The 23,274-nt window shown below is 44.7% G+C and overlaps 1 protein-coding gene across 3 annotated transcripts; it reads right to left on the bottom strand.

Annotated features, from left to right (window-relative positions):
* Positions 1-250: 250 nt before the first annotated feature.
* AMMECR1L (AMMECR1 like) lies at positions 251-23,021 on the bottom strand. 3 transcript variants are annotated; one of them, XM_036085358.2, is made up of 9 exons: positions 22,693-23,019; positions 21,042-21,151; positions 12,194-12,638; positions 8,588-8,698; positions 8,162-8,276; positions 7,417-7,507; positions 5,567-5,663; positions 4,559-4,612; positions 251-3,858 (listed from the first exon to the last, which is right to left on the bottom strand). In XM_036085358.2, the coding sequence occupies exons 3-8, from the start codon at positions 12,598-12,600 to the stop codon at positions 4,585-4,587; spliced, it is 849 nt and encodes a 282-aa protein (XP_035941251.1). In that variant the 5' UTR covers positions 12,601-12,638; positions 21,042-21,151; positions 22,693-23,019; the 3' UTR covers positions 251-3,858; positions 4,559-4,584. The 3 variants fall into 3 exon arrangements, with proteins under 3 accessions (XP_035941251.1, XP_035941249.1, XP_077926761.1); XM_036085356.2 differs by lacking the exon at positions 4,559-4,612 and having other exon boundaries at positions 22,693-23,014; XM_078070635.1 differs by lacking the exons at positions 251-3,858; positions 4,559-4,612; positions 5,567-5,663 and adding an exon at positions 5,816-6,539 and having other exon boundaries at positions 22,693-23,021.
* Between the last annotated feature and the right edge of the window lie 253 nt (positions 23,022-23,274).

Raw genomic sequence — 23,274 nt, 5'->3', positions numbered from 1 at the left:
CCAGGGTCCTGCGATCGAGCCTGCTCCCCCAAATCCCACCTCGCCCCCTGCTTGTGTGTGCTCTCTCAAATAAAATCTTCAAAATAAATGAATGTGAGGGGCGCCTGGCTGGCTCAGCTGGAGGAGTGTGAGACTCTTGGGTCTTGGGGATGTGAGTTCAAGCCCCTCGGGTGGAGAGATTACTGAAATAAACTTAAAAAAGAATTACCACTATTCCAGGAAAAAAAAAAAAAGGGCAGGACAAAGACAATTTTTACCCATTATGATTTATTCTCTACAATACTTCGTTAAAGAGTTCAATGATTTGCACTCAGAAGTTATATAGCCAAGAGGCAACCAAGTGTAATACAAAGAATTGGTCTGAAGTCTTTGCACTGAAGGCCATACAAAGTCTCTTGCTTCAGGGAAGTAAGAATGAAAATAAAACGAACACATAGCTCCCTAGGCTCCAGAATCTCAATAGAAAATAGCATCAACAGTTAGTGAAAGTGTAGGTGTTAACATATGGAAAACAGGTCTTGTGCAAAATATTAAAATTAACACCCAGGACTTCTGTATAGATGATTTTTATTATAAACAATAAAATATATGTAATGTCTCAACTACAAACCTTTCATGTTGAAAGGGTCTCTAACATGAGTTGCTTTAATATTATGAAGCAAAAAAGTTTAAGAACCTCACAGTGGAAACAATGCAACACCGACAAATCCTAGTGATCAAGGACATTCTCTTTTAGTTAACGTAAAACAAGGACAATTCATAATTACAAAGAGAATGTCCTAGCTGTGGGTATTATGAGACAAGCCAACTTTCCAGACCAAAAGGCACTCACAGCTAGGGATGAATCAAACTCCGAACTGAACCAGCCAACGTGGGCTGGTTCCTTAACAGCAGTTACCTACTGTTCAGCTTGAGCAGCCCAAGGACAAAGTAAACACCAAGCAGAAAACATTCCCTTCTTTTCAGACCTGCCACTCACACCACCTGTACTGGCCACCCTCATCACTGCTTTGGTCAAGCACGTGGAAGGCAGTTCAGTTCCAGTTCGGAGCTGTCATCTCCCTATGCAAAGCTGCCGCATGGATGATCCAAACTTAGTATTTTTTTCCTGAGAGCCACCTGCCACATGTCTTCTCGAGGTGACCATGACCGTACACTTCCAGACCGCTTCCTGACTAGGCCCCATTCAGGACAGACACTGACCGTGGCATTCCTTATGGGGCCAAATAGTTTTCCTTGGTCGACTCCTGAGCCCCCCCGACAAGGCCAGAGGGACTTGAGCATCTCCATTGCTGGACTTGTATGGGAGCATGAGGGAATGTGCAGGGAGTAAGGCTTCTTCACTCCAAAACCTCTGAGCCCACTTCAGTGTGGTGCTGGGCTTAATCAGCCCAATTCTTGTGCACTGATTTTTTTTTCCCCATTTCGTGGGTTTTATATTTTCTGTTCATTTTCTTAAATGGCAGGTATCCTACCCCACCCTCAATAAAATAAAAAACATACTATACATTGGGGAAGACAAATAGGGCAACATTTCTACAAGAAAAAATAGGCTTGAAGAGCATGGCACTGTAGTAAATGCTTGCATGACCAGTCTCACTGAGCGTGCTCAGGGGTGAAAGTTTAGCACCAATTTTTTTGCTTTTTTTAATCTTTAGAAATTAAACACAACTTTTAACACAGAACACTTGAACAGTAATGAGTGTAGCCCTATGTATCAATACTGTTGTACAAATTGGAGGTGGGTGGTTTAGTCCAGAGCTGACCACCCTGACATCAATCCATGGCACCTAAGAGTAACTATCGTCACATTTGTTTGTTAACAAGACATTTATTATTCTCAGCAGCAGGAAATCACGAAACAATCCCTTCATCTTCAAAAGCTTTTTTTCATTAACCTTGCAAGGGAAAAGTGGCAGGATGCGAGAACGCAGCACAATGGTTAAGATAGGGTGGTGCGGCCTTGGCCTGGGCATCCTGAGGTCAGCCCACTTCCCTTGCACATTTCGTGTCCTCGTGAACAGCAGAGGACGGTGCCAAGCAAATCTGCTCCCTCTCATCCATTTCTTCCAAGAAATGAGACAGCAATGCCTAGAATGGCATGTGTGTCGTTTCTTGGATTATGCCCCTGCTCCCCCTCCCCCATTCCTGGCAGAAGAAAACTCAACATTTCTTCTGATTTGGATATTTGCCCATTTTGGAAAGCCACACCATCACCACATAAACTTCAAAAAATAAATTAAATCAAAACAATGGTGTTCACCGGATTGACACCCAATCCACTTCAAGAGTTCTCTAAGCATGTTGTTGAAAACCAGTGTATCACCCTCTGGGTCCTTTCTTCCAACTGGCCACCTCTTCCTGTGAATCCTTTCAGCAGTGCCTCTGTGACAATGTTTCCAAAGCATCTTCCAAGTCCCCAACTTCTATGAACTCTGCCACCAAATGAGGGAAGAACAGGCAAGAGGGAGGAAAAACTTGCTGACAGCTATTTGGAATCAGCAACAATGGAGAAGGGAACTATGCCACATGAAAGTCTGAATGACCTAGAATAAAATGAGCTATTTGGAACTTGGCCACGGTGGGGTGAAGATTCCCAGCATGTTAGGCAAGATAAAGATTCATCTTGTTTAATTACACAGCTTTGTTCTAAAGTCCTGGAAAGGACTGAAAGAGCAACAGTCTTCCCACTTCTCCAGGCAAACTAGACAAAGGAACTCCTCTGCTTAAAGGTCCCTCAGGATGTCTGCCTGAAAACAAAAACAGCTTGGAGACCCTGGATTCTTTCCTATGACAACGTGTCCTTCTAAAGCCCAACCCAAATGCTTGTTGGAACACCTATGCCTTCTGAGAACCTAGATCCAGCTATAGGCACTGCTACCAGTAGAGGAGTGAGGTAGCCGGGTGGTAAGGAAGAGGTCTCTCCTTTCTCACTGCATGCAGCGATGATTTCGGGACCTCCCATGGGCATCCCAGTCCAGTCCTCAGCAGGCTACACCACAGAGCTCTGTTCAATACCAGGAGACGCAATGCAGGAAGAGTGCCAGAAAATCCAACTGAGAGTGGGATGAGAATTAAAACCTTCGAGGCTAATTGAGCAATGAGATCTGCAACGCCATCCAAAGGGCTTCCGATCTTGGTGTGGGTCTCTGTCCAGGAGCCTCGGAGGACTCATGGTGCCCACGTTCAACCCTAACATGGCGTCCACTTATGAAGCATGGAGGTTGTGATCAACTCTTGGTATGCAATAAACTGGAAGTTTAAAAAAGGAATTTAAAACAACCTAAAAATGTTTCTTGTTGGTCTCCGTTGCCCAGACTGCCAGGGGAATACACCTACTTGATCTGGGGAGGCTGTAGGGGTGTGTGTGGGGTAAGCATTCATGGACCACCAATTCCGGCTTCCACTGTGTGGCCAACACAGAGGCGGCAAATCAGCAGTGGCACCTGCATGCCAAGGGTCTTCTGAACCCACACGGTAATTCTCACTAGTCATGGAGGAGCCCCAATCCAACGGAACCCCATATTGAGGAAAGGCTGAGATAAGGCTTGGGCCCCTCAAGTTCTGTTTCATTCAGTATAACCCCGCCCCCCCTCAGTCAGCTGAGCAGACTTGGCAACGGAAGCTAGCATCATAAAATGGTGCAGTAATAGAAGTAACTGGACCAGGAAGAGGAGGCATCTGCTCCAATGATGTCATAGCCATTGGTGGCCACAGGGGGGTGGGACTGGTCATGCAGCCGTGTGTCAGGAGTAATGATTGTAGAGGGGCGGGGCATGAAGAGTGCCATTCTGGAAACAGTGCTGTCGAGAAGCAATATACTCTGCATAACTGATTGTCACCTTCTCACTTCTGTACCTGTATAAGGAAACAGGAAAGGGTATTAGGAACCTCGAACCCTTCGTTTTGTAAAGTCACTCAGCAGAGAAAACCAAAAGCTTATTCCACATTTTGAAAGAATAAAATGGAAGACCAAGAGCAATCTTACTTACAGAAAATGAAAGACAGCACAAGAAAACAATGTTGTTATTACAAATGAACAAGATGAAAAAGCACAATCACAATTCACCCCTGAGAATGTATTTTCTGCACATCCCACCTTTAAACACTACTTATCAGGCTGCTCTTAAGCAATCTGCTACTGGGGTCTGGATGAAGAATGTCAAGGTCAAATTACACGGGTGGCAGACTGGAAGATGGCTATACCAATGCCCAGTGCAAACTGCATGTCTACTGCATAAAATGTGATAAATTTGACAGAAATGCAACCTCAATTTGCAGAAAAGCAACAAACAAGTTATTTATAACTAAAAGGGGCACAGATACCTAATTCTGGGTCAAATTCTGATGAAGCAGGTTAAAGGATCCTGGGGCTATATAGGACGGGTCTCAATTCCCAGATGAATATGCCATATCATATCACAGGGTCATCAGAACAGAATTCATAGCACTTTGGCTTTGCTCTGGAAAGAGCCATGAGTCAGGATGCGAAGCATGGGGTGTTACAAACCTATGGAGCCTACTACAGACCACAGGAGCTGGGTGTGACAATCCTTACCCAGAGCCATCTCTTTCCCACTGTAATCACTCCTCCACTGCAAGGTGATTATTCCTGAATTTTGACAGGGAAATGGCTGTTCAAATAAATTATAATAATAATAGTAATAATAATGCTTTGTATTTGAAGTTTTTTTCTTTTTTTTTTGGAATCCAAAGCATTTCAAAAACACTGGGTTATCTTCCAAATAGACCTGTGAGGTTAGTATATGATTATTCAGTATTTTACAGATGAGGGAGCCAACAGAGGCCCACAGAAGCCCACAGAAACTAAACCTCTCAGTGTTTCCGATTTCAGTAGGGATGGCAAGAGAACTGACATCTACTGACCACCTATAATTATTGCCTGGCCCTAGGCTAGAAATTCTTCATACATTACCTTACCACACTCTAAAACAACCCCGAGGCATTACCATTCACTTCTTACCAACAGGAAAGTCCCCCCTCCCCCCTCAGAGAGGCAGAGTAAGTAACTGGCCCAGGCCACACAGGAAGGCAGTGGTGGAGCTGGGATTCAGACCCCAAGTCCGTGTGCATTCTACTACTTGAGGCAGCCTCCCCCAAGGAGAGGGATGTTTCCTTGTAACTCTGCGAAAAGCACTGTCTCACTATCCTGTTAACATGCCACCTGTATCCCCTGCCACCTGACTGCATGTGACTTCAACTGACCCTGGACCTCTGCGCTGACAGCCTTCGTTCCTGACCTCAGTCTGCCCCCTTAAGCCTCCCAAGCAGTGGGTCTGGTGAAGACATCCACCACCTGATCATGGCCTAAACTCTGCTCTGGCTCTGCCGTCAACTCTGCTGCAGAGATGCCCAGGACGCTGGGAAGTCTTTGCCTTTGCTGCCGCTGCTTCCTCCCAGCTTAAACCTGACCCATACCTCTTTAGTTTAAGTTTAGGGACATTAGCAGAGAAAATTTTCTTTTCATCAGCCCTTTCCATCAAGGGTATCCTCCATCCAACCCGAGCTAAATTAAAATGACAAGGAAAATGAGACAGTGGGTTACCTGGTAAGTTTGATCGTTTTTCTGAATTCACTGGTAATTGGAGCCTTAAAGCCACCTTTCCTGAGCAAGGAGTCTATTGTCTGGATCTGATCCCAGTCTGAGGAGAGGAGAGGCACACTGAGGTCAGTGCACGATGACACAAGAGTAGGGTATGTTCTCACACGGCAAGAAAAGAGAAGCAGCCAGGTCTGCTAGGGTCAAAGGGAGCCCTGGACACTGGCCCCACATCCCTAGAGCCCCGTGTGCCTCACTGACATCCAAGTAGAATCGGAGACATGAGATGATAACCCTACATACACCATAATGGCTATCCCCAGGCCCCCTGCTCCTGTCTTTCCTGTCAGATGTGATCCCAGTATAATTATCTAGGAACAAACATGGTCTCAACTTAAGACTGGCCTGCTGGCCTAGTGCTGGTAACCAAGGCTGTTCTGTGAGAGGAGAGAATTCAAATTCTGCAGCCTGTATTCCTTTGTGTGGCCTTCCTTTACTTTGATGATTTCTAGGAGTCCTGTTTTCTATTACAGAGAACTGATAGCAGGAAGGAAGCCAATCCTTCATGAAGGACAGGAAAGTTATTCACACATACATCATTGTGTTGTTCCTGCACATTTTTAACAGATAAAACCAAACACATCAAAACTGAAAACCAAAGAGAAACCCCTAAATTACCCCCCAATTTTTAAATTTTGCCAACCAACTTTCAAACGGCGTAAGTAATCTGATTATCTATCCGTTATCGCCATATCTCACTATTAGGAAATATTTATGGTGTCCCTTCTTGTACAAAAATGTTAGACTTATGGCTTCAAAGTGGCTAAAAGGCTTCCTTTTTATGCCACATCCACATGGCTTTTGGAAAAAGTTTAAACACAACCATGATGGAAACCAATAAGGCAATCACTCTCCACATATTTAGTTCATTGATACACTGAACTGGATATTTCTATTCCAGGTTCATACCCAATAAGTACTGTGTGTTTTACATGTTATTTTCAAAAACAGAGAAGAAAGGAGGGAGGGAGGGTGGGTGGGTGGGACGAAGAGAAGAGAGAAAAAGAAAGAAAACTGGGTTACATATCACAGAACACACAAGCAACACTGGAAGGTATTCTTCCAAATATTCTTTTAAAGAGAAAACCTACCCAGCCCACCTCCTACCTTTATTGTCCCATTATAAGAACTTACTACCTACTAAGTTCTTAAAAAAAAAAAAAAAAAAAAAAAGATTATGTCTTGCCTTTTTCCAAATATAACACTGTTTAAAAATTAATGACCAGGGCGCCTGGGTGGCTCAGTTGGTTAAGCAACTGCCTTCGGCTCAGGTCATGATCCTGGAGTCCCGGGATCGAGTCCCACGTCGGGCTCCCTGCTCAGCAGGGAGTCTGCTTCTCTCTCTGACCCTCCCCCCTCTCATGCTCTCTCTATCTCATTCTCTCAAATAAATAAATAAAATCTTTAAAAAAAAAAAAAAAAATTAATGACCAAAAGTTCAAAACCCACGGATACGGGCAGCTTCCCTTTACAATGGACTCCATAATATGGTCCAGTTGATTGCTAGAATTTTGCTACAATTACCACTAGTTTTGGGGGCCAAGGAATAAAACTTTTCACTGAGAGGAAGTGAAACAAGGGGTTGACTAAGGGAAGTCTTTACCCCTTTTCTTCCCCAGCTCCTGCATTTTTTGGGAGTTTATTTCTCATTCTGTAAGACTTTGATAGACACTAAGAGGAAGAAAGGCACTCATTCTTTGTTGCAGTTGGGCTGAACGACAATACACACCACTTCCCTGCCTTTAAATGGTGACACTGTGAATAGTAAACACTGAAATTCCATTTGTCAAACTCACCTTGTTCCTTAGCAACCTCAGGTAAATATGTGGCTGTACGTTTGACACCTTTCTCATTGATGAATTCAATTCGAATCCCATGGACCCCTACCTACAGGAGAAATAACCAAATAAACAGCATTTACTTACTCTAATGGAACTTCAGGCACCCACATTTCATTGACACTGTCCCCTGACCAGCTTGATCCAAGTCTGAGAAAAGGAGAACCTGCTGCTTTTTCATGACTAACTCTTTGCCTCAGGTATAGAAGCCAAAGTAACTTCAGCTTGAGGGAAGTGGTGAGCCCACATGTAGCCATCTCTCCGAGTATGAGGGTTGTAGAAATAAATTCTTTCAATAGCTCATCCAATAATCTTAAATATTCCACCTTTAATCTATTCAATTAAACATACCACAGGGTTTTGATCTAGGCTCATGACTCCTCACAACAACTTTTACTCAAGGGCTTACCAAGAGGGATCTGGAATGCTCTCTTTATCCCCATTATCATTTCCTATTAGATGTGGGAGAAGGCTATGGAACAAGAGTGGACTGGGAAGACACAGGAAAAGAAGAAAGACTTCACACTTCTTCCTACTTCTAAGATCACCGCATCTTTCCTGTCACCTATGTGGCCCCCAATTGCTTCCAAATTCAGCTTTCACATTCTTATACCCTCTCTCAATGAAGGAGATACATTACCATGTACTAACCCGAACCCAAATGCAACGAGAGATGCAGAGTTCCAAATGCGGCTGTTCTCACCTCCCAGTCCAGGTAATCACTCGCATCCTCAAAGTTAGTAAGGAGGGAGACAGAGCAGAAAAGTTTAGGCAGCTCCTCTCGGGTCAGGGGGGGAAATCGGCTGTCCTTAAGTGCACTGGAGGGGGACAGAAAACATAAGTGAGGCTGCTCTGGAGCTGGGAGCCAACATTATGTGCCCGAATATTTATGAATCCTGAGCTATGCAGAGAATATTGATTATCCATCAGCACTAATATGCTAAAAATAACTTGATGCTATTAACTGTCTACACTTGAACTGCTAAGTGACTGACCAGATTAAAGCCCCCATACTCCCTGATTACCAAAAAGAGAACACTCAAACTTCACCACTTAGAAGAAATAAAGTCAGGCAGTTGTTTTCAATTCTAGCCAATTTATCTACAGAGCTTATGTCTGGTGTCATTACCTGGTTAACGTGTATTCCCTGAGTCCTGAATGAAGATTCATGGCTGAGAAGGTCCCAATGCAGCCACGAAGCCGCTTGTCCCGCCCTGTCTTCCATGTCACAAAGAGCGGACTACAAAAGCAAAACAAAAAACATTCTCCAGCCCCAAATCAATCATGGATAGGAACAAAACCTTTGCTTTTGCCCCATTTGTTTCTGTTATTCCCCAAAAGGACTGTTTTCTGAATTGTGGCTATCTGAAGGACTCTGCCTTTCTGGCAACTGTGTGGTCTCTGGATGGAGAGAGAGAGGAGACCGCAATAAGACAGTGTGAAGAAAGGAGCTCTGTGCCGCCCTTCCTGTGATCCTTGCTGATAGTTTTAATTCACTTTGACACGTTTGTGCTACTTTCCTTTTCCTCTGCCCAGCACTCAACTTCTTCTAATTTTCCAAGTCTTTCTCCTTTTCTTTACTCCATATTTAGGAGTGTCCACGTTCCCCAGTTACATCCTTCAGGAAGACACTGGGCCTGCATACCTTCTCCCCATTCCCTAAACCTCGCCACTGTTCCAGTAATTATGCCCCTCGTCCTGCTCATAAATGTTCGGGAAAAGAAAAACAATGCAATGTCTCCGCAAGAAAGCTCGTCATTAGAAGTTGCCACTTTCTACTTCTAGGCCAAAGTCATGCGTCGTCCTCGTCAGGGTACATCAGACTGGTGGTAACAGAATTTTTTATAAATAGGTTACAGAGCTATCCCTTCATCCTGGTATTTCCTCTATACTCCTATGCCTTTACTTCTCATACTGAGCAAAATACCTCTAAAAAGCAACTTACACTTTTAAAGCTGTCTACTTTGGTCACTGTTATAAAACAGATCTGCTGCCTAGCTTTTCTTTCCACTGAACACCTGAACAGCACCAAAGTTACTGTCCCAAAACCTTCTCAAAAACCCCTCAAGAGGGGCGCCTGGGTGGGTCAGTCATTAAGCATCTGCCTTTGGCTCAGGTCATGATCCCAGGGTCCTGGGATGGAGCCCCGCATCGGGCTCCCTGCTCCGCGGGAAGCCTGCTTCTCCCTCTGCCTGCTGCTCCCCCTGCTTGTGTTCCCTCTCTCGCTGTGTCTCTGTCAAATAAATAAATAAAATCCTAAAAAAGAAACCAAAACAACCAAAAAACCCTCAAGAATGCCATTGTCTGCAGGATGGAAATATAAGCCCCTGAACACAACAGCCCATTCCCTACAACACTGCAGCCACCACCCACTCTTCCAAATCCACACCCCTCTCTTGCGTGGGACACACTTGATCCCATTAGGATCAAGGCCTAGAATCTCCACCTGTTTTTCTGACCATGATATCCCATGGCAACACTTCCCTAAAAAGTTAGCACAGTTCTCTGTATGTTCTCTCCTCTGACACAATCACACAGGAGTAACCTCCCCTCTACTTCTGCCCAGACAGTGTGCCATACACATTATTTAGCTCTGTGTGTGTGATTTGCTAACTTGGTAAGTCTCCCAAAAGTGAGGACATTTTCTTCATATTCTCTCCACTCCCTGGCCAGCAGGGCTATGCATTGCTCCAACATGGCACTAACAGCTGAGGAATGAATGATCCTAGGTCAATGAATGCTCCAAAAGCATCTCTTCAGTGCTCTTTTAAAGCCAGTTCAGGGGCACCTGGCTGGATGGGTCAGTGGAACTGTGACTCTTGATCTCAGGGTTGTGAGCTCCAGCCCCAAGTTGCATATGGAGATTATTTAAAAATAAAATCTTAAAAAAAAAAAATTATCAACAACAGCCAAACTACGGAGAGAGCCCAAATGTCCACTGACTAACGAATGGATAAAGCTGTGGTACGTATTATATACAATGGAATACTACTCAGCCATCAAAAAGAATGAAATCTTGCCATTTGTAATGACGTGGGTGGAGCTAAAGTATATTATGCTAAGTGAAATAAGTCAGAGAAAAACAAATACCTTTATGATTTCACTCATATGTGGAATTTAAGAAAACAGATGAACATATGGGAAGGGGGAAAAGAAAAAAAGGAGAGAGAGAAGCTGTAAGAGACTCTTAATGATAGAAAACTAAAGATTGATGGAACGAGGTGGGTGGGGGAATGTGTTAAATGGGTGATGGGTATTTTTTTCAGGGGGAGCAGCAGAGGGAGAGGAAGAAGCCGGCCCCCCTACTGAGCAGGAAGCCTGACGCAGGGCTGGATCCTGGGACCCTGGGATCGTGACCTGAGCCAAAGGCAGACACTTAACCGACTAAGCCATCTAGGCGCCCCTATGGGTGATGGGTATTAAGGAGGGCAGTTGTGGGGCATCTGGGTGGCTCAGTTGGCTAAGCATCAGACTCTTGGTTTTGGCTCAGATCATGATCTCAGGGTTATGAGACTGATCCCCAAGTCAGACTGTGCTCAGTGGGGACTCTGCTTGAGATTCTCTCTCTCCCTCTCCCTATGCCCCTCCCCCTGCTTGCATGCTATCTCTACAATAAATAAATCTTTTTTTTAATTTATTTTTTATTTTTTTTTTAAATAAATTTTATTTATTTATTTGACAGAGAGAGAGAGAGACAGTGAGAGAGGGAACACAAGCAGGCGGAGAGGGAGAAGCAGGCATCCCGCTGAGCAGGGAGCCCGATGCAGAGCTCGATCCCAGGACCCTGGGATCATGACCTGAGCCGAAGGCAGACGCTTAATGACTGAGCCACCCAGGCGCCCCAATAAATAAATAAATCTTAAAAAAAAAAAAAGAAAAAGAAAAAGGAGGGCACTTGTTATGATGAGCACTGGGGTTATATTAAGTGATGAATCATTAATTTACTCCAGAAACCAATATTGCACTGTATGTTATCTAAAATTTAAATTAAAAAAAGAAAATAAAAGCAGGAAGGAAGAAAAAAAAGAAGCCAGAAGAAGGAAAGAAGGAAGAAAGGAAGGAAAGAAGAAAGGAAAAAAAGCCAGCTCAGAGTTGTTTCCAATTCTGAGGAAGAAGAAAACACTGGCATGGATTACTTCACTTTATACATACTCCTTGTTTAAGTCATTGACACCTTGAGAGAGTTTGGGACAAATAATAGAGTCTTGAACTAAAAACAATAAAGCAGATTCTGCCATTCTTGGTGGGGTGCGAGCAGCCATGTGGGATTACTGATGAACAAAGCAAGGGGACCCTTATTAAGAGCATCACAGCTCCCACTAAATGCGCTCCTACTCCCTAGCCTGGCCCTCAGACACTTCCCAATTCACTTGGACTTCAACACCTGGGTCCACAATGATGTTATGTGTGGTCTCTCCACTCAAGAGGGTGAATCACGTACCCACTGCAATATAATCCAACAAACCAAAAGAAGAACCAAGAAGAAAATCCTAATTTCTACAACATTACCTTAAAAACAAGACCAGACCTCCTCCAAGTATAACCTGGACCTCTTACTGAATCCAGATATTGTTCTACATATTGTCTGGACATTTCTCATCATCCTATTCCCATTACCCTCTGCCCAAATGATGCTAAAGCTTTTTATAAGCGTCAGACCCTCTCAAGAGAACAACCCAAGAAAGACGTCATCATGCCTTTCTTACTGTCCCCTGCACCTGACCGATTTACTCACTAGGGGTCATTGGTGAATCTAGGAAGTCGTGGCTGTGGGAAGCCATAGAGGTGACAGTAGAGGACGTCAAAGCAGTAGCAGCACATCTCTGCAGTCACCACCAGATTCTTGGTGGTGTTGGCAGTTCCATTGGGCCGGGGAAGAGGGCTCAGCGCTCCCGATGCGGGATTCATTCGTGTAATGGGAGAATTTCCAGGTCCCAGAGTTAAGTCCGACACATTCTCCCGACCACTGCTGCCATCCACATGCTGGTGGTTTTGAAGAGGTCCTGAACTAGAGCTGGGGACAGTTGTGGACTGGTTCCCGTGACTGTGCGTTCCACTTCCAGATAACTTGGGCTTCTTGACCCCACAACAGCCTGCTGCCAACTTGGGCTCAAGTGGAGGAACACAACGTCTTTTTCCCATCCTGATTCAGTGCTGGAGGTCTGGAATGCTGCAGAACCCTGACCAAAAAGAGAACAGTTAAGCATTAATTCAAAAGGTTAGTTAAAAGGAGAAGACAAAAATCAAAAAGAAAGAGTCTATGTGGAAAGTCATCAAATTCTCTTTCTCATCCAGATCACCGGGTCACAAAAGGCTGCAGATCAGCATGACTGGAAGAGACCCTGAGCTCCAGACTATGGACTCCTAACCTTTTCCTAAAGAACTATTTTTCCTTTTCCATAAAGCCTTATGATCACCACAGACGGACGCAGACAAGGAGCAGCCCCTCTTGCCCAGGACTCCCTAGGGCAGAAGGAAGGGCAGGTGGCAGCCACTGTGGAGCTGCACGAGGACATTTCAAGACTGCAAGATAGCATGGACCTGTCAGACTCTTCATCATTGCTGTCTCTACCTTTTATGGCCTCCAAATTAGACCACCGTATTTTTAAAGTGCCCCAGAGGAAACTTCATGCTTTTCCTTGTTAAGCACATCCTTTCAGCATTTTACTCATCACTAACCTAAATCTGTGTGATTTCAGCCCTAGACCTGAGTGAATACGAAAAGCAGTTAGCTGCCATTCTGAAAAGAGCACACCTTCCAACACAAAGCTCCCACCTTTCTGTCCTCACAGCTCTCATTCTCCAATGCCTTGCTCATTTTCTTTAGTTCTCTGAACTCACTCCAATTTCTACACATCTATCCTTTCAAAACCCCAATTCAAAAAAAGCTACAACCTAGTAGGAACCTTTATTCACACAAATGACCCAAGCTTCACAGGCCTTTTGTGAGGCAGCCATTTCTGCCCTGTCACAGCAAGGTAGATGCATGCAAAGCCACTCAGCCTAACAACGTGTGGCAGCGGATGGGCCAGGAAACCAGAACATCCCATCGGATGATGTGAACGGAAGGAAGGAATTTTTTTTTTTTACCGAATTTTTTTTCTTAAACAGCCTGAGGTAAAAACGGACAGTTATAACACAACCAAGAGCCTTTCTCTGATTCAATAGAATCAGAAAAATAGATCCTAGTTATTTCAATGTCAATAATACCAAAGTTTGTAAAATTCTGCTGACTTGAAAAAAGAACACTTAAATCTCCCTGTGATTTGGACATACAATTGCCTTTTTATTTTTTTAAACATAATTTGCCTTTTTACACACTGCTCTATAATACAGTATTTTGGTTGTAAGTTCTACAACCTTTTAAATCAAATTAGATATTTACATACCCATTTGCAAAGCCATTATTTCTACACAAACAAGGTGTCACTTTAGGCTGAAAGAAATACAAAAACTTACAAGTATTATTTAGGTTTTTTTAAAAGATTTTATTTATTTATTTGACAGAGAGAGACACAGCAAGAGAGGGAACACAAGCAGGGGGAGTGGGAGAGGAAGAAGCAGGCCTCCCGCTGAGCAGGGAGCCCGATGCGGGGCTCGATCCCAGGACCCTGGGATCATGACCTGAGCCGAAGGCAGACGCTTAACAACTGAGCCACCCACACACCCTGTTTATGTTCTTGATATATGCTTATCCATAACAAAATACACATTTTTGTATTTAGGGCAACTCTCAGTGAGATGAAACTTGCTTGTAGCTGAGGAATAATAGCTTGTACACTTCAGTGTCTGGCTTGACACAGGCTTCTTTTTGAGAAAGCCTTAGGTACTTAATACAATAAAACCCCCAATGACAAGTTTGTTTCTGAGTGTGGATGTTGTCTTTCTTGTTTATGTTGTTAGAAGAGGGAGAACATCTTGGTTAAAAATGCTGCCTCCAGAGCCAAATGGAGTGTTCAAATTCTGGTTCCTCTGGGATCAAACTCTCCATGACTCAGTTTCTTCAGTATGGGAGTAACAATAGTACTTCTTACTTGCCTCATGGGGTTTTAGGAGATTAAATTAGTTTAATATGCATAAAGTGCTTGAAACAGTGCCTGGTATGTGGTAGGTGGCAATATATCTAGCTGTTCTTATCACTTGGGTTCTTGTTCAACTGCCCCATTAGGATGGAAATCCCAGAAGGCCAGGACTCCGCTAGGCACTTAGCACTTAGATCAGTGCTTGCTCTGAACAGGTACACTTTAAACATTACACTGAATCCTCAAAACCATTCAGCAAGGCAGGCGATGTTACTATCATTTTACAGAGGAGGAACCTTGGGCTTAATAAGCAATATAACTTGGCCAAAATCACACTGCCACTAAGTGGCAGAGTTAGGGTTTGGACCACAGTCTGTCTGTCAGACTTCAAGGCCTGGGTCCTTCCACCAAGCCACAGAGAAGATGAGGCCTGCCAATAATATCCATTGGAGGGCGCCTGGGTGGCTCAGTCGTTAAGCTTGTCTGCCTGTGGCTCAGGTCATGATCCCAGGGTCCTGGGATCGAGTCCCACGTCGGGATCCTGGCTTGGCGGGAAGCCTGCTTCTCCCTCTCCCCCTGCTTGTGTTCCTGCTCTTGCTATCTGTCAAATAAATAAATAAAATCTTTAAAAAAAAAAATATCCACTGGATTCAGTCATTTCCTAAGGGCATGATAAAAAAAAATTACATTCAAGGTATACTAAAAACTAACCTAATAGTTCACAGAATCTTGCCAACAAAAATGGAGCGGGAGGGGCACTGGCTGGCTCAGTTGGAAGAACATGCAAGTCTTGATCTCAGGGTCCTGAGTTCAAGCCCCAAGTTGGGTATAGAGATTACTAAAAAAATTAAAAAATAATAAAATAATAAATAAAACATAGTAAAATAAAATGGCCTAAAAAAATGACCTATGCCCAAAGCCAACATCTCAAGCCAGACCCTGAACATAATCAGTGCCCCTGCCACTGTCATTTGAGTCCGCAGAGGATGTCACTGGCCTCTTGCCTTTCTACATTGCACGTAACTCTGGGCAGTGGGCTTAAGACACATGTTGTTGAATGAAGCAGGACTATCTCTGGAGAGCTGGAGTTTTAACAGGTCTCCAGAAAGCACCAAAGTTCAAAGCAGCAAAGAGAAGGGATGAAACACAACAGTTAAAAAAAAGAAATGTTTCCCCACTCTCATTACACCAAAGCATACCTGAAGGAAAAGCTACATGTCATGAGATGGCACCTCAGGTGTTCCTTAGCAGGTATCATCAGCTACTGACTGGTGAAACACCCCACAATGGAGCAACAGAAAGGATTTTCAAACCATGCCAAGGCAGGTGAAAATTCTGCCTAGGCACCACATACGGCACTGATCTGCAGTGGAGCATGATCACAAGAGATACCAAGTGATTACATTTAACAATTCCCCACACACTCCTAAATTATGATCTGAAATCAATAGAACCAACCCAAATCCTGTGGCTCCTTAGGCCCAAGCATTTCTCTGGAGGCCACTAAGCAAACAATTCAATCAATATTCTCAATTAATGACCAAAGGCGGAGTTAGAGACTTCTTGCATCAAAGTTATAAGGTATTTCTTCAAAAATTTGTTCCCTAAATTTAAATCTATAAAAATTTCAAACATAAAGTCGTATAGTATAATGGACCCAAGAACCAGTTTTAATAATTTTTAACATATGGCCAATCTTATTTCAACTATAGCCTACCTACTCACTCTATCTCCCCTCCTACTGAATTATTATGAAGACACGTTTTTAAGGGGGCCAATATTTTACTTATCTGTTGGCCTAAGGCAAATAAGTGACTTACAGGTGAAGAATGTGAAGGAAACAAGAGTGCTGGGAGTAAATACTTATTTAGAGTATCAACCCTGTCCACCAATTTGATCAAAACTTTCTCTTTGAGGGATGCCTGGGTGGCTCAGTTGGTCAAGCGTCTGCCTTCGGCTCAGGTCATGATCCCGGGGTCCTGGGATCGAGTTCCGCATGTGGCTCCTTGCTCAGCGGGGAGCCTGCTTCTCCCTCTGCCTGCCGCTCCCCCCTGCTTGTGCTCTCTCTGACAAATAAATAAAATCTTAAAACAACAACAAAACAACTTTCTCTTTGAAACTCTTTTAATCCTACTCCAACAGGGGCGCCTGGGTGGCTCAGATGGTTAAGCATCTGCCTTTGGCTCAGGTCATGATCTCAGGGTCCTGGGATCGAGCCCCACCTTGGGCTCCCTGCTCAGCGGGGAGCCTGCTTCTCCCACTCCCTCTACTGCTCCTCCTGCTTGTACTCTCTTGCACTGTCAAATAAATAAATAAAATCTTAAAAAAAAAGTGGGCCATCTCACCACAACTAAGCAGTCCCCGACTCAGCTCCCAGGACTGCCTTCCAATGACCAAAGAGACGCTGGTTTCTCCAACAGCTGGGCTTTTGAGAGTACAGCCTACGAGACCTCAGAATAGCATTTCAATACAACAGACTAACCAGCTAAAAACAAATTACTCCTAATGACATACTCCACCTTTTCTAAAACTGTGTGTGCATTTGTTCTCACCCTTCTCCCAAACCTCGTGAAAACTATCAACAATGGTACTTTGATATAGGAGTTCCTGAATGGGTACTATGAAGTTAGTTCATCTGAAATAATTGGAATTGGGTATAAAAACTCTTCCTTCCTCTGTGGGGAAGCTGAGCAGTGCTCTGTTGCTCTGGGCTGGGTGGCTTACCATGCCACCTCAATTCCAGACAGTGCTCAATTCATCAACCACCTTTATAAATACATGTTATCACTGAGACCCTTCCAAGTCTTCAGCTGGTTTACTCTTTCAAAGTTAAACTCAAGGACCATTTTTTTTTTTTAAAGATTTTATTTATTTGACACAGACAGAGAGTGAGCGCACAAGCAGGGGGAGTGGCAGGCAGAGGGAGAGGGAGAAGCAGGCTCCCTGCTCAGCAAGGAGCCCAATGCAGGGCTCAATCCCAGGACCCCAGGATCATGACCCGAGCCCAAGGCAGGTGCTTAACCAACTGAGCCACCCAGGTGCCCCAAGGGCCATTTTTTTTTTTTTTTAAGATTTTATTTATTTATTTGACAGAGAGAGAGAGAGAGACAGCGCGAGAGAGGGAACACAAGCAGGGGGAGTGGGAGAGGGAGAAGCAGGCTTCCCGCAGAGCCAGGAGCCCAATGCGGGGCTCGATCCCAGGACCCTGGGATCACGACCTAAGCCGAAGGCAGACGCTTGACGGCTGAGGCACCCAGGTGCCCCAGGGCCATTTTTTTTTTTTTAAGATTTTATTTATTTGAGAGAGAGAGCGCGTGAATACATGCAGGGGGAGGAGCAGGGGAGAGGGACAAGCAGACTCCATGCTCAGCACGGAGCCTGACGTGGGGCTCCATCCCAGGACCCCGAGATCATGACTTGAACCTAAATCAAGAGTCAGACACTTAACCCCCTGAGCCACCCAGGCGCCTCTGAGGGCCACTTTAAAAGCCAGCAGCACTGATCTCATTTTCCTACCGCCTATCTACTTTAGACCAATCAATGAGAATGAACAAGTTAAAACTGGATTTCCACCAGAGGGAGACAATACCTGTATTTCCACAAAAGCTGGAGCAGTAACAGGAATCACAGTTTCACCTCTTCCTTCAGGACCTCCTAACCTAACATGTCAAGTATAGTGAAGCATGTTTATTGTTGAAAAAGGCACCACACCCTTTACCTGACATGCAACAGTCAAGGTGTCTTGACCTTCATTAGGGTCCACAACAAAAGATGGTAACTCTACCTCCCTCTGTGGGGAAGCTGAGCAGCGCTCTGTTGCTCTGGGCTGGGTGGCTTACCATGCCACCTCAACTCCAGACAGCACTGAACTCACTACCTTTACTCGCAGAGGCTGGGTGGCATTGTGTTTCTTTTCACAACACCTAACACAGTGCCCTGCATATAGCATACATGCCAACAATCTTATTTACAGATCTCCTAGTAATTTCACTGAGGTTTGTCTTTTTTAAAAAGAATGCTTCTGGCACAAACTAATCTTTAGATCTTTGGTTCTTCTGTGAGGTGCCGACTGTGCAGTGTGTTAGAAGTTGAAGGCAACTGAATTACGAGTATGTGTTCTTATTGACAATGTCAACTCTATTCAGCCCAAACCAAGGAATGGTTTAATTCATGGCTAAATGGATAGCCAATGTGGCCAATTCATTCTAAAAATTAGATCAAATATCCCTTAAATTAACTTCTTGGTTTGATTTATGCTTATAGCTGCTTTCTTTGCTAAAACACACCAGTCACTGGTCAGTCCTGGACTTAGCCCTGGGTGGTATTTAACTTTAGACTGGCTCAAGGCTTTCCTTTGACAGGCCATACCCAGCTTCTAAACTGTACTTGAGAAATTTTTTTGAATGACGGCGCGCTTTAAGAGCTACCCACTGGAATATTATTTGCCTGGGAATTTATTATTTCAGGAGTTAATACAAATGATATCTCATAAACTGCTGATGTTTATAAAGAAGGTGTAGAGACCAGTATTGAGGGGAAGATATGAACACACCCTGATGGATCTGGCTGGCTGGGCAGGATGGCCTTCCTCCCTTGCTGAGGGTCCCTTTCACGCTCCTCAAGTTCACTGACATCTTCATAGAGCAGCTCCCATCATCAGAGGACAGAGCCTAGGCTCTGGGATTACAGTCTAGGCTCAAATTCTAATTCTGACTTGTCATGTACTGGCTACGCAAACTCAGGCAGGTTGTCACATCTCTATGGACTTAGGCTCCCTATACCACAGAGGATTATTTGTGACCATTCAATGAGTAAGACATGAAAAGCATCTAGCATTTCTTTGGCACATAACTATTATTTATTAAAGTGTCTGCTATTATTAATACTACCACTATGGAAGGGTACATTATAAAAATAACATAGCTTAAAATTCTTAAAATTTCTAGAAAAATAAATGCCCTCATAATAAAATTCTATTAAGAACTACCTTGTAGTCTAAAAGATCATATTATTAAAGTGAAATTATTACTCTAATGACCTTGATGCTTTTCCTCTTTGCAGAGCAATGGCTTCTAATAAATCATCCACTGTGAGATGCCAGAAAATATTAAGAATGAATACTGGGCTGTCTGAGTTGTCCACACTTCTATTCTACCGGAGTCCTCTCTTAAGCTTACATACACTAAAATGAGATGAAACTAAGTATGCTATTATTGTAGAAATCTTGATATATACTAATGGAACCTCTGTGTCAAAGTAGTTAGATTTCAAACAATAACCAGATTAAAATAGCTAGAAAAGCCTGGAGATGAAAAAACAAAATCTAGATTCACCTTTTGAAGATAAGCCTCAAAACAACTTATTGGGGAGCATGACCTTCTAACAAATAAATCTGGGAGGTAGGAAAGAGGCAAAGAAAAAAGGAGTCTCTGCTTTTTTTTGTTATTACGTAGTGTCCAAATGTCTGTTCAAATCACGCTTTATACAGAAGGGAATGGGTTGTTTCCTTCGTGATAGAGAATTGAACTGAAATTCAATTTAATAATTATGTTGCATGAGTAAGGAAATGGCACCTGAACTATAATTCTGGCCTACTTATGTAACTATTCCAAGAAATAGTCAGATGAAAAACCCACAAACATACTGGTAATCATTTCAAATAATCACTATTTTTGAAACCTCAACATTACAAACATACACATATCCAAACACACACTGTTTGAAAAATTTCCCTGCAAAATACACTTGATCTTAGGCTGAGAAGTGATCCCCGCAAAATACAGATCTACCTATATAACTGCTTTTAAAATTTACAGATTTACAAAAATGCACAGAACTATATGTTCTCATTTCAACTTAGCTTAAAGAAAAACACAGAAATCAAAAGTTTTGTTTTTAGAGTCCCCTCCCTTTACTATGTGATCTATGGCAAAGTGCCAGATATTTCTGGGCCTTGGTTCTTTCACTTGTAAAACGAAAATATCTGTCCCCTGTTCTCCTTCACAGAGGGATTGTGAGGCTCCAATAAGATGTGAAGCACTGTGAAAAACACTATCTTACAAGTGTTAGCATACCACAATAAGCTCAAGGGGACGCAGCTGTAATAAAAATTTTTCCAGAAAATAGTATCACTATAGCAGATTTAGGGCAAAATGTTCCAAAAATCTCTGAAGATTATAACCATATGGAAGAGACCCAATAACTGACCTTGATCAGGAACTGCATTAACCTTAGAGTTTTGATCTTTGGTTGTCTTAAAAATGAGTAATTTGGGAAGGGGCAGGAGCCAGACCTTATGTACTAAAAACATAAAGGATAAGTGTAATACTACACCACTTTCTAATGGAATTATGGAAAATAAACTTGTCTTTACGTATTTAAATTACTTTAAGAGAGCAAGTAGAAGGAACTTCATCAACGTTAGAACATTAGGACCTTCTCAAGGAAGCAGAAAAATACAAGTGAAAAAGTAAACCTACACCCTAATGTCCTAGCACAGGGCTAAAACCAGTAACAGCAACAAATCCTAAACATTCTAAATATGTCCAAGGTAATACTCACTGAAAGCAGATAGTTTGTATTGCCAGGGGAACAGCTATAACAGAGGAGGAGAGTTATTTTGTCTCTGAAATGAACTTTCTTCCTTCTGATTCCATTCCTTCTTCCTGTACCTAAGACAGAAATGCAAGTGCAGTGAATGAACAAAATCAAGGCAGTCCAGAGGTGAGATACGGTTTCTGAAAAATTACAACTTCATCAAGCAATTTCTAGAAAAGAAAGAAAGAAAACAACAGCTAGAAACAGGCTCTCCCTACTACAAAACATTTCAAAATCTAAATATAAGGTAGCAATTGCAGTCCCATGCACTGAATCACCTCATCCTTGGCGTCATCACTAAGAAGGGAGGACACTGAGGATCAAAGGTTTTATTGAACCTGAACATGAGACACACATTAAAACTTCCTCCACCACTAATTTAGATCAAAACTTGCTCTCAGGCCAAGATATACCATTTCAAGGCTCTCCACTGGTTTCAGAATACAAGCATATTCCCAAATCTTCTGCAAAGATGGTGCTGAAGAATTACTAGACAGCATGCCAGGGTCCTGAGGAGGACAGGCCATCTTGTCACCCCAGGTGGAGATGATAATTGGTGGTAAGAGTCATCCATCCTTACTATTAATTTTGCATAAATCTCTTCATAATCTCTTCAACAACTTCCCCCACCCCCCCAGTAGTAGAGTATTAAGCTATTCCCAAAGATGTAAACAGGAGACTCCAAGCCCCACCCACACTATCCAAGGAGAGGACAGTGAAAGAGGATAGGCCCAGAGGGATAAGGGTAAGGGAGTGTGGCAAAGTGAGGAGTTCAGATCAGGACAGGGAAGGGAGGAGGGCGAGGAATGAAGGGCAAAACCCACAGGCTGGGAGGGAGAGAAAGGCATAAAACCCAAAGAGTTTAAGGTGGAGAGGTAATGGAAATGGGGCTATGGGTGGATAAGGAAGCAGAGAGTGAGGGTGGGGCTGGGAAAAAAGAGAAGAGGAAGAAGAGAAAAAGCGTGCGCGTGAAAAGAGAGTTAGGCAAGAAAAGGACGAGATAGAGTGGGGAAGAAGAGGCCGGAGCAAGAGGGGGCAAAGCAGGCAGAGAGAAAGGTGAAAGGTAAGAAAAAAAGGGGGTAGGGAAGGAGAGTACGGGACCCTGGGGGGGGGGGGGAGTTGGGGAGACGCCAGAGCGACGGGTAGGGCAGCGAGGGCCGAGCCGCGGGGGTGGAATCCAGACGCCGGGCGGGGGAGGGGGCGGCGGGACAGTGGGTGGGGGCCGCCAGGCGGCGCCGGAGACCACCAAACTTTACATAGACCCGAGACCGTTTCCTGGAGGGCGTGCAGAAAGGAGCTGGAGCCTCGCCGGGCCTTGCCTCACCTCACCTCGCGGCCCAGGGCAGGGGCGTCCGCCTACCCCTCCCCAGCAATGCCTCCCGACCCCCCTGCCCTCCGTGGGGACACGCGGCCCGCAGGCCCCGCCCGCCTTCTTCCCCCGCCACCCGGCAGCCCCTCCCCCACGCTGCCCCGGGACCCTCGCCGCTGACCCCAGAGACCCCGTCCCGGGCCCCTCCACTCGCCCTGGGGTGAGGAGGCCCGACACCACCCGAGGGAGGCCGGGCCCGGCGGGGAAGGAGGAGGAGGAGGGCGCGGCGCAGCGCGAGTTTCCCACCTTTTCTCCTGGCCCAGACGCAGCTGGGGTGGACGGGACCTCTCGCGCTCTGCCTTCTCCTCCTGCTTCATGGAGCCATGCGCCTGGGTGGGGGCTCCCGAGAGAAGCGGGCCCGCGAGCGGGCCGGACGCGCGGCGCGGACGGGGCGGGGCGAAGAAGGCCGGCGGGCGGGCGGAGGAGGAAGCGACGGGGCGGCGGTGGCGGCAGGGAAGAACTGCTAGAGGTATTCCCCGGGCAGCTGGAGGACTGAGTCGAGCCGGGACCAGAGTCCTCCAGTATCCCAGCAGCCACCGGAGGCAGTGAGGTAATGGAGGAAGAATGTAGGGAGTCCTCCAGTGGACCACACGCCCTCTAGCGAGCCGCAAAAACCATAGAGATCCCGGAGCCGCCAGAGCACCGCCCCACTACTGTCACGTGGCCTGAGCCCGCGCACTTTATTGGCTGGCGCCGACTCTACGGGGTTGAATTTAGAGGGCTGATTTCCATTCGTGGAGCCGAATCCCAGGCAGTTGAAATAAAAGGGGAGACGCGGAGCGGATACGGAGGCGCGGGTCGGCGCGGCTCATGTCCGAGCGCTATATG

This window comes from Halichoerus grypus, chromosome 4, assembly GCF_964656455.1.
Source record: "Halichoerus grypus chromosome 4, mHalGry1.hap1.1, whole genome shotgun sequence".
Taxonomy (NCBI): domain Eukaryota; kingdom Metazoa; phylum Chordata; class Mammalia; order Carnivora; family Phocidae; genus Halichoerus; species Halichoerus grypus.
Note: the sequence above shows the minus strand (reverse complement) of the source record. Positions and strands in the feature narration are given on the sequence as shown.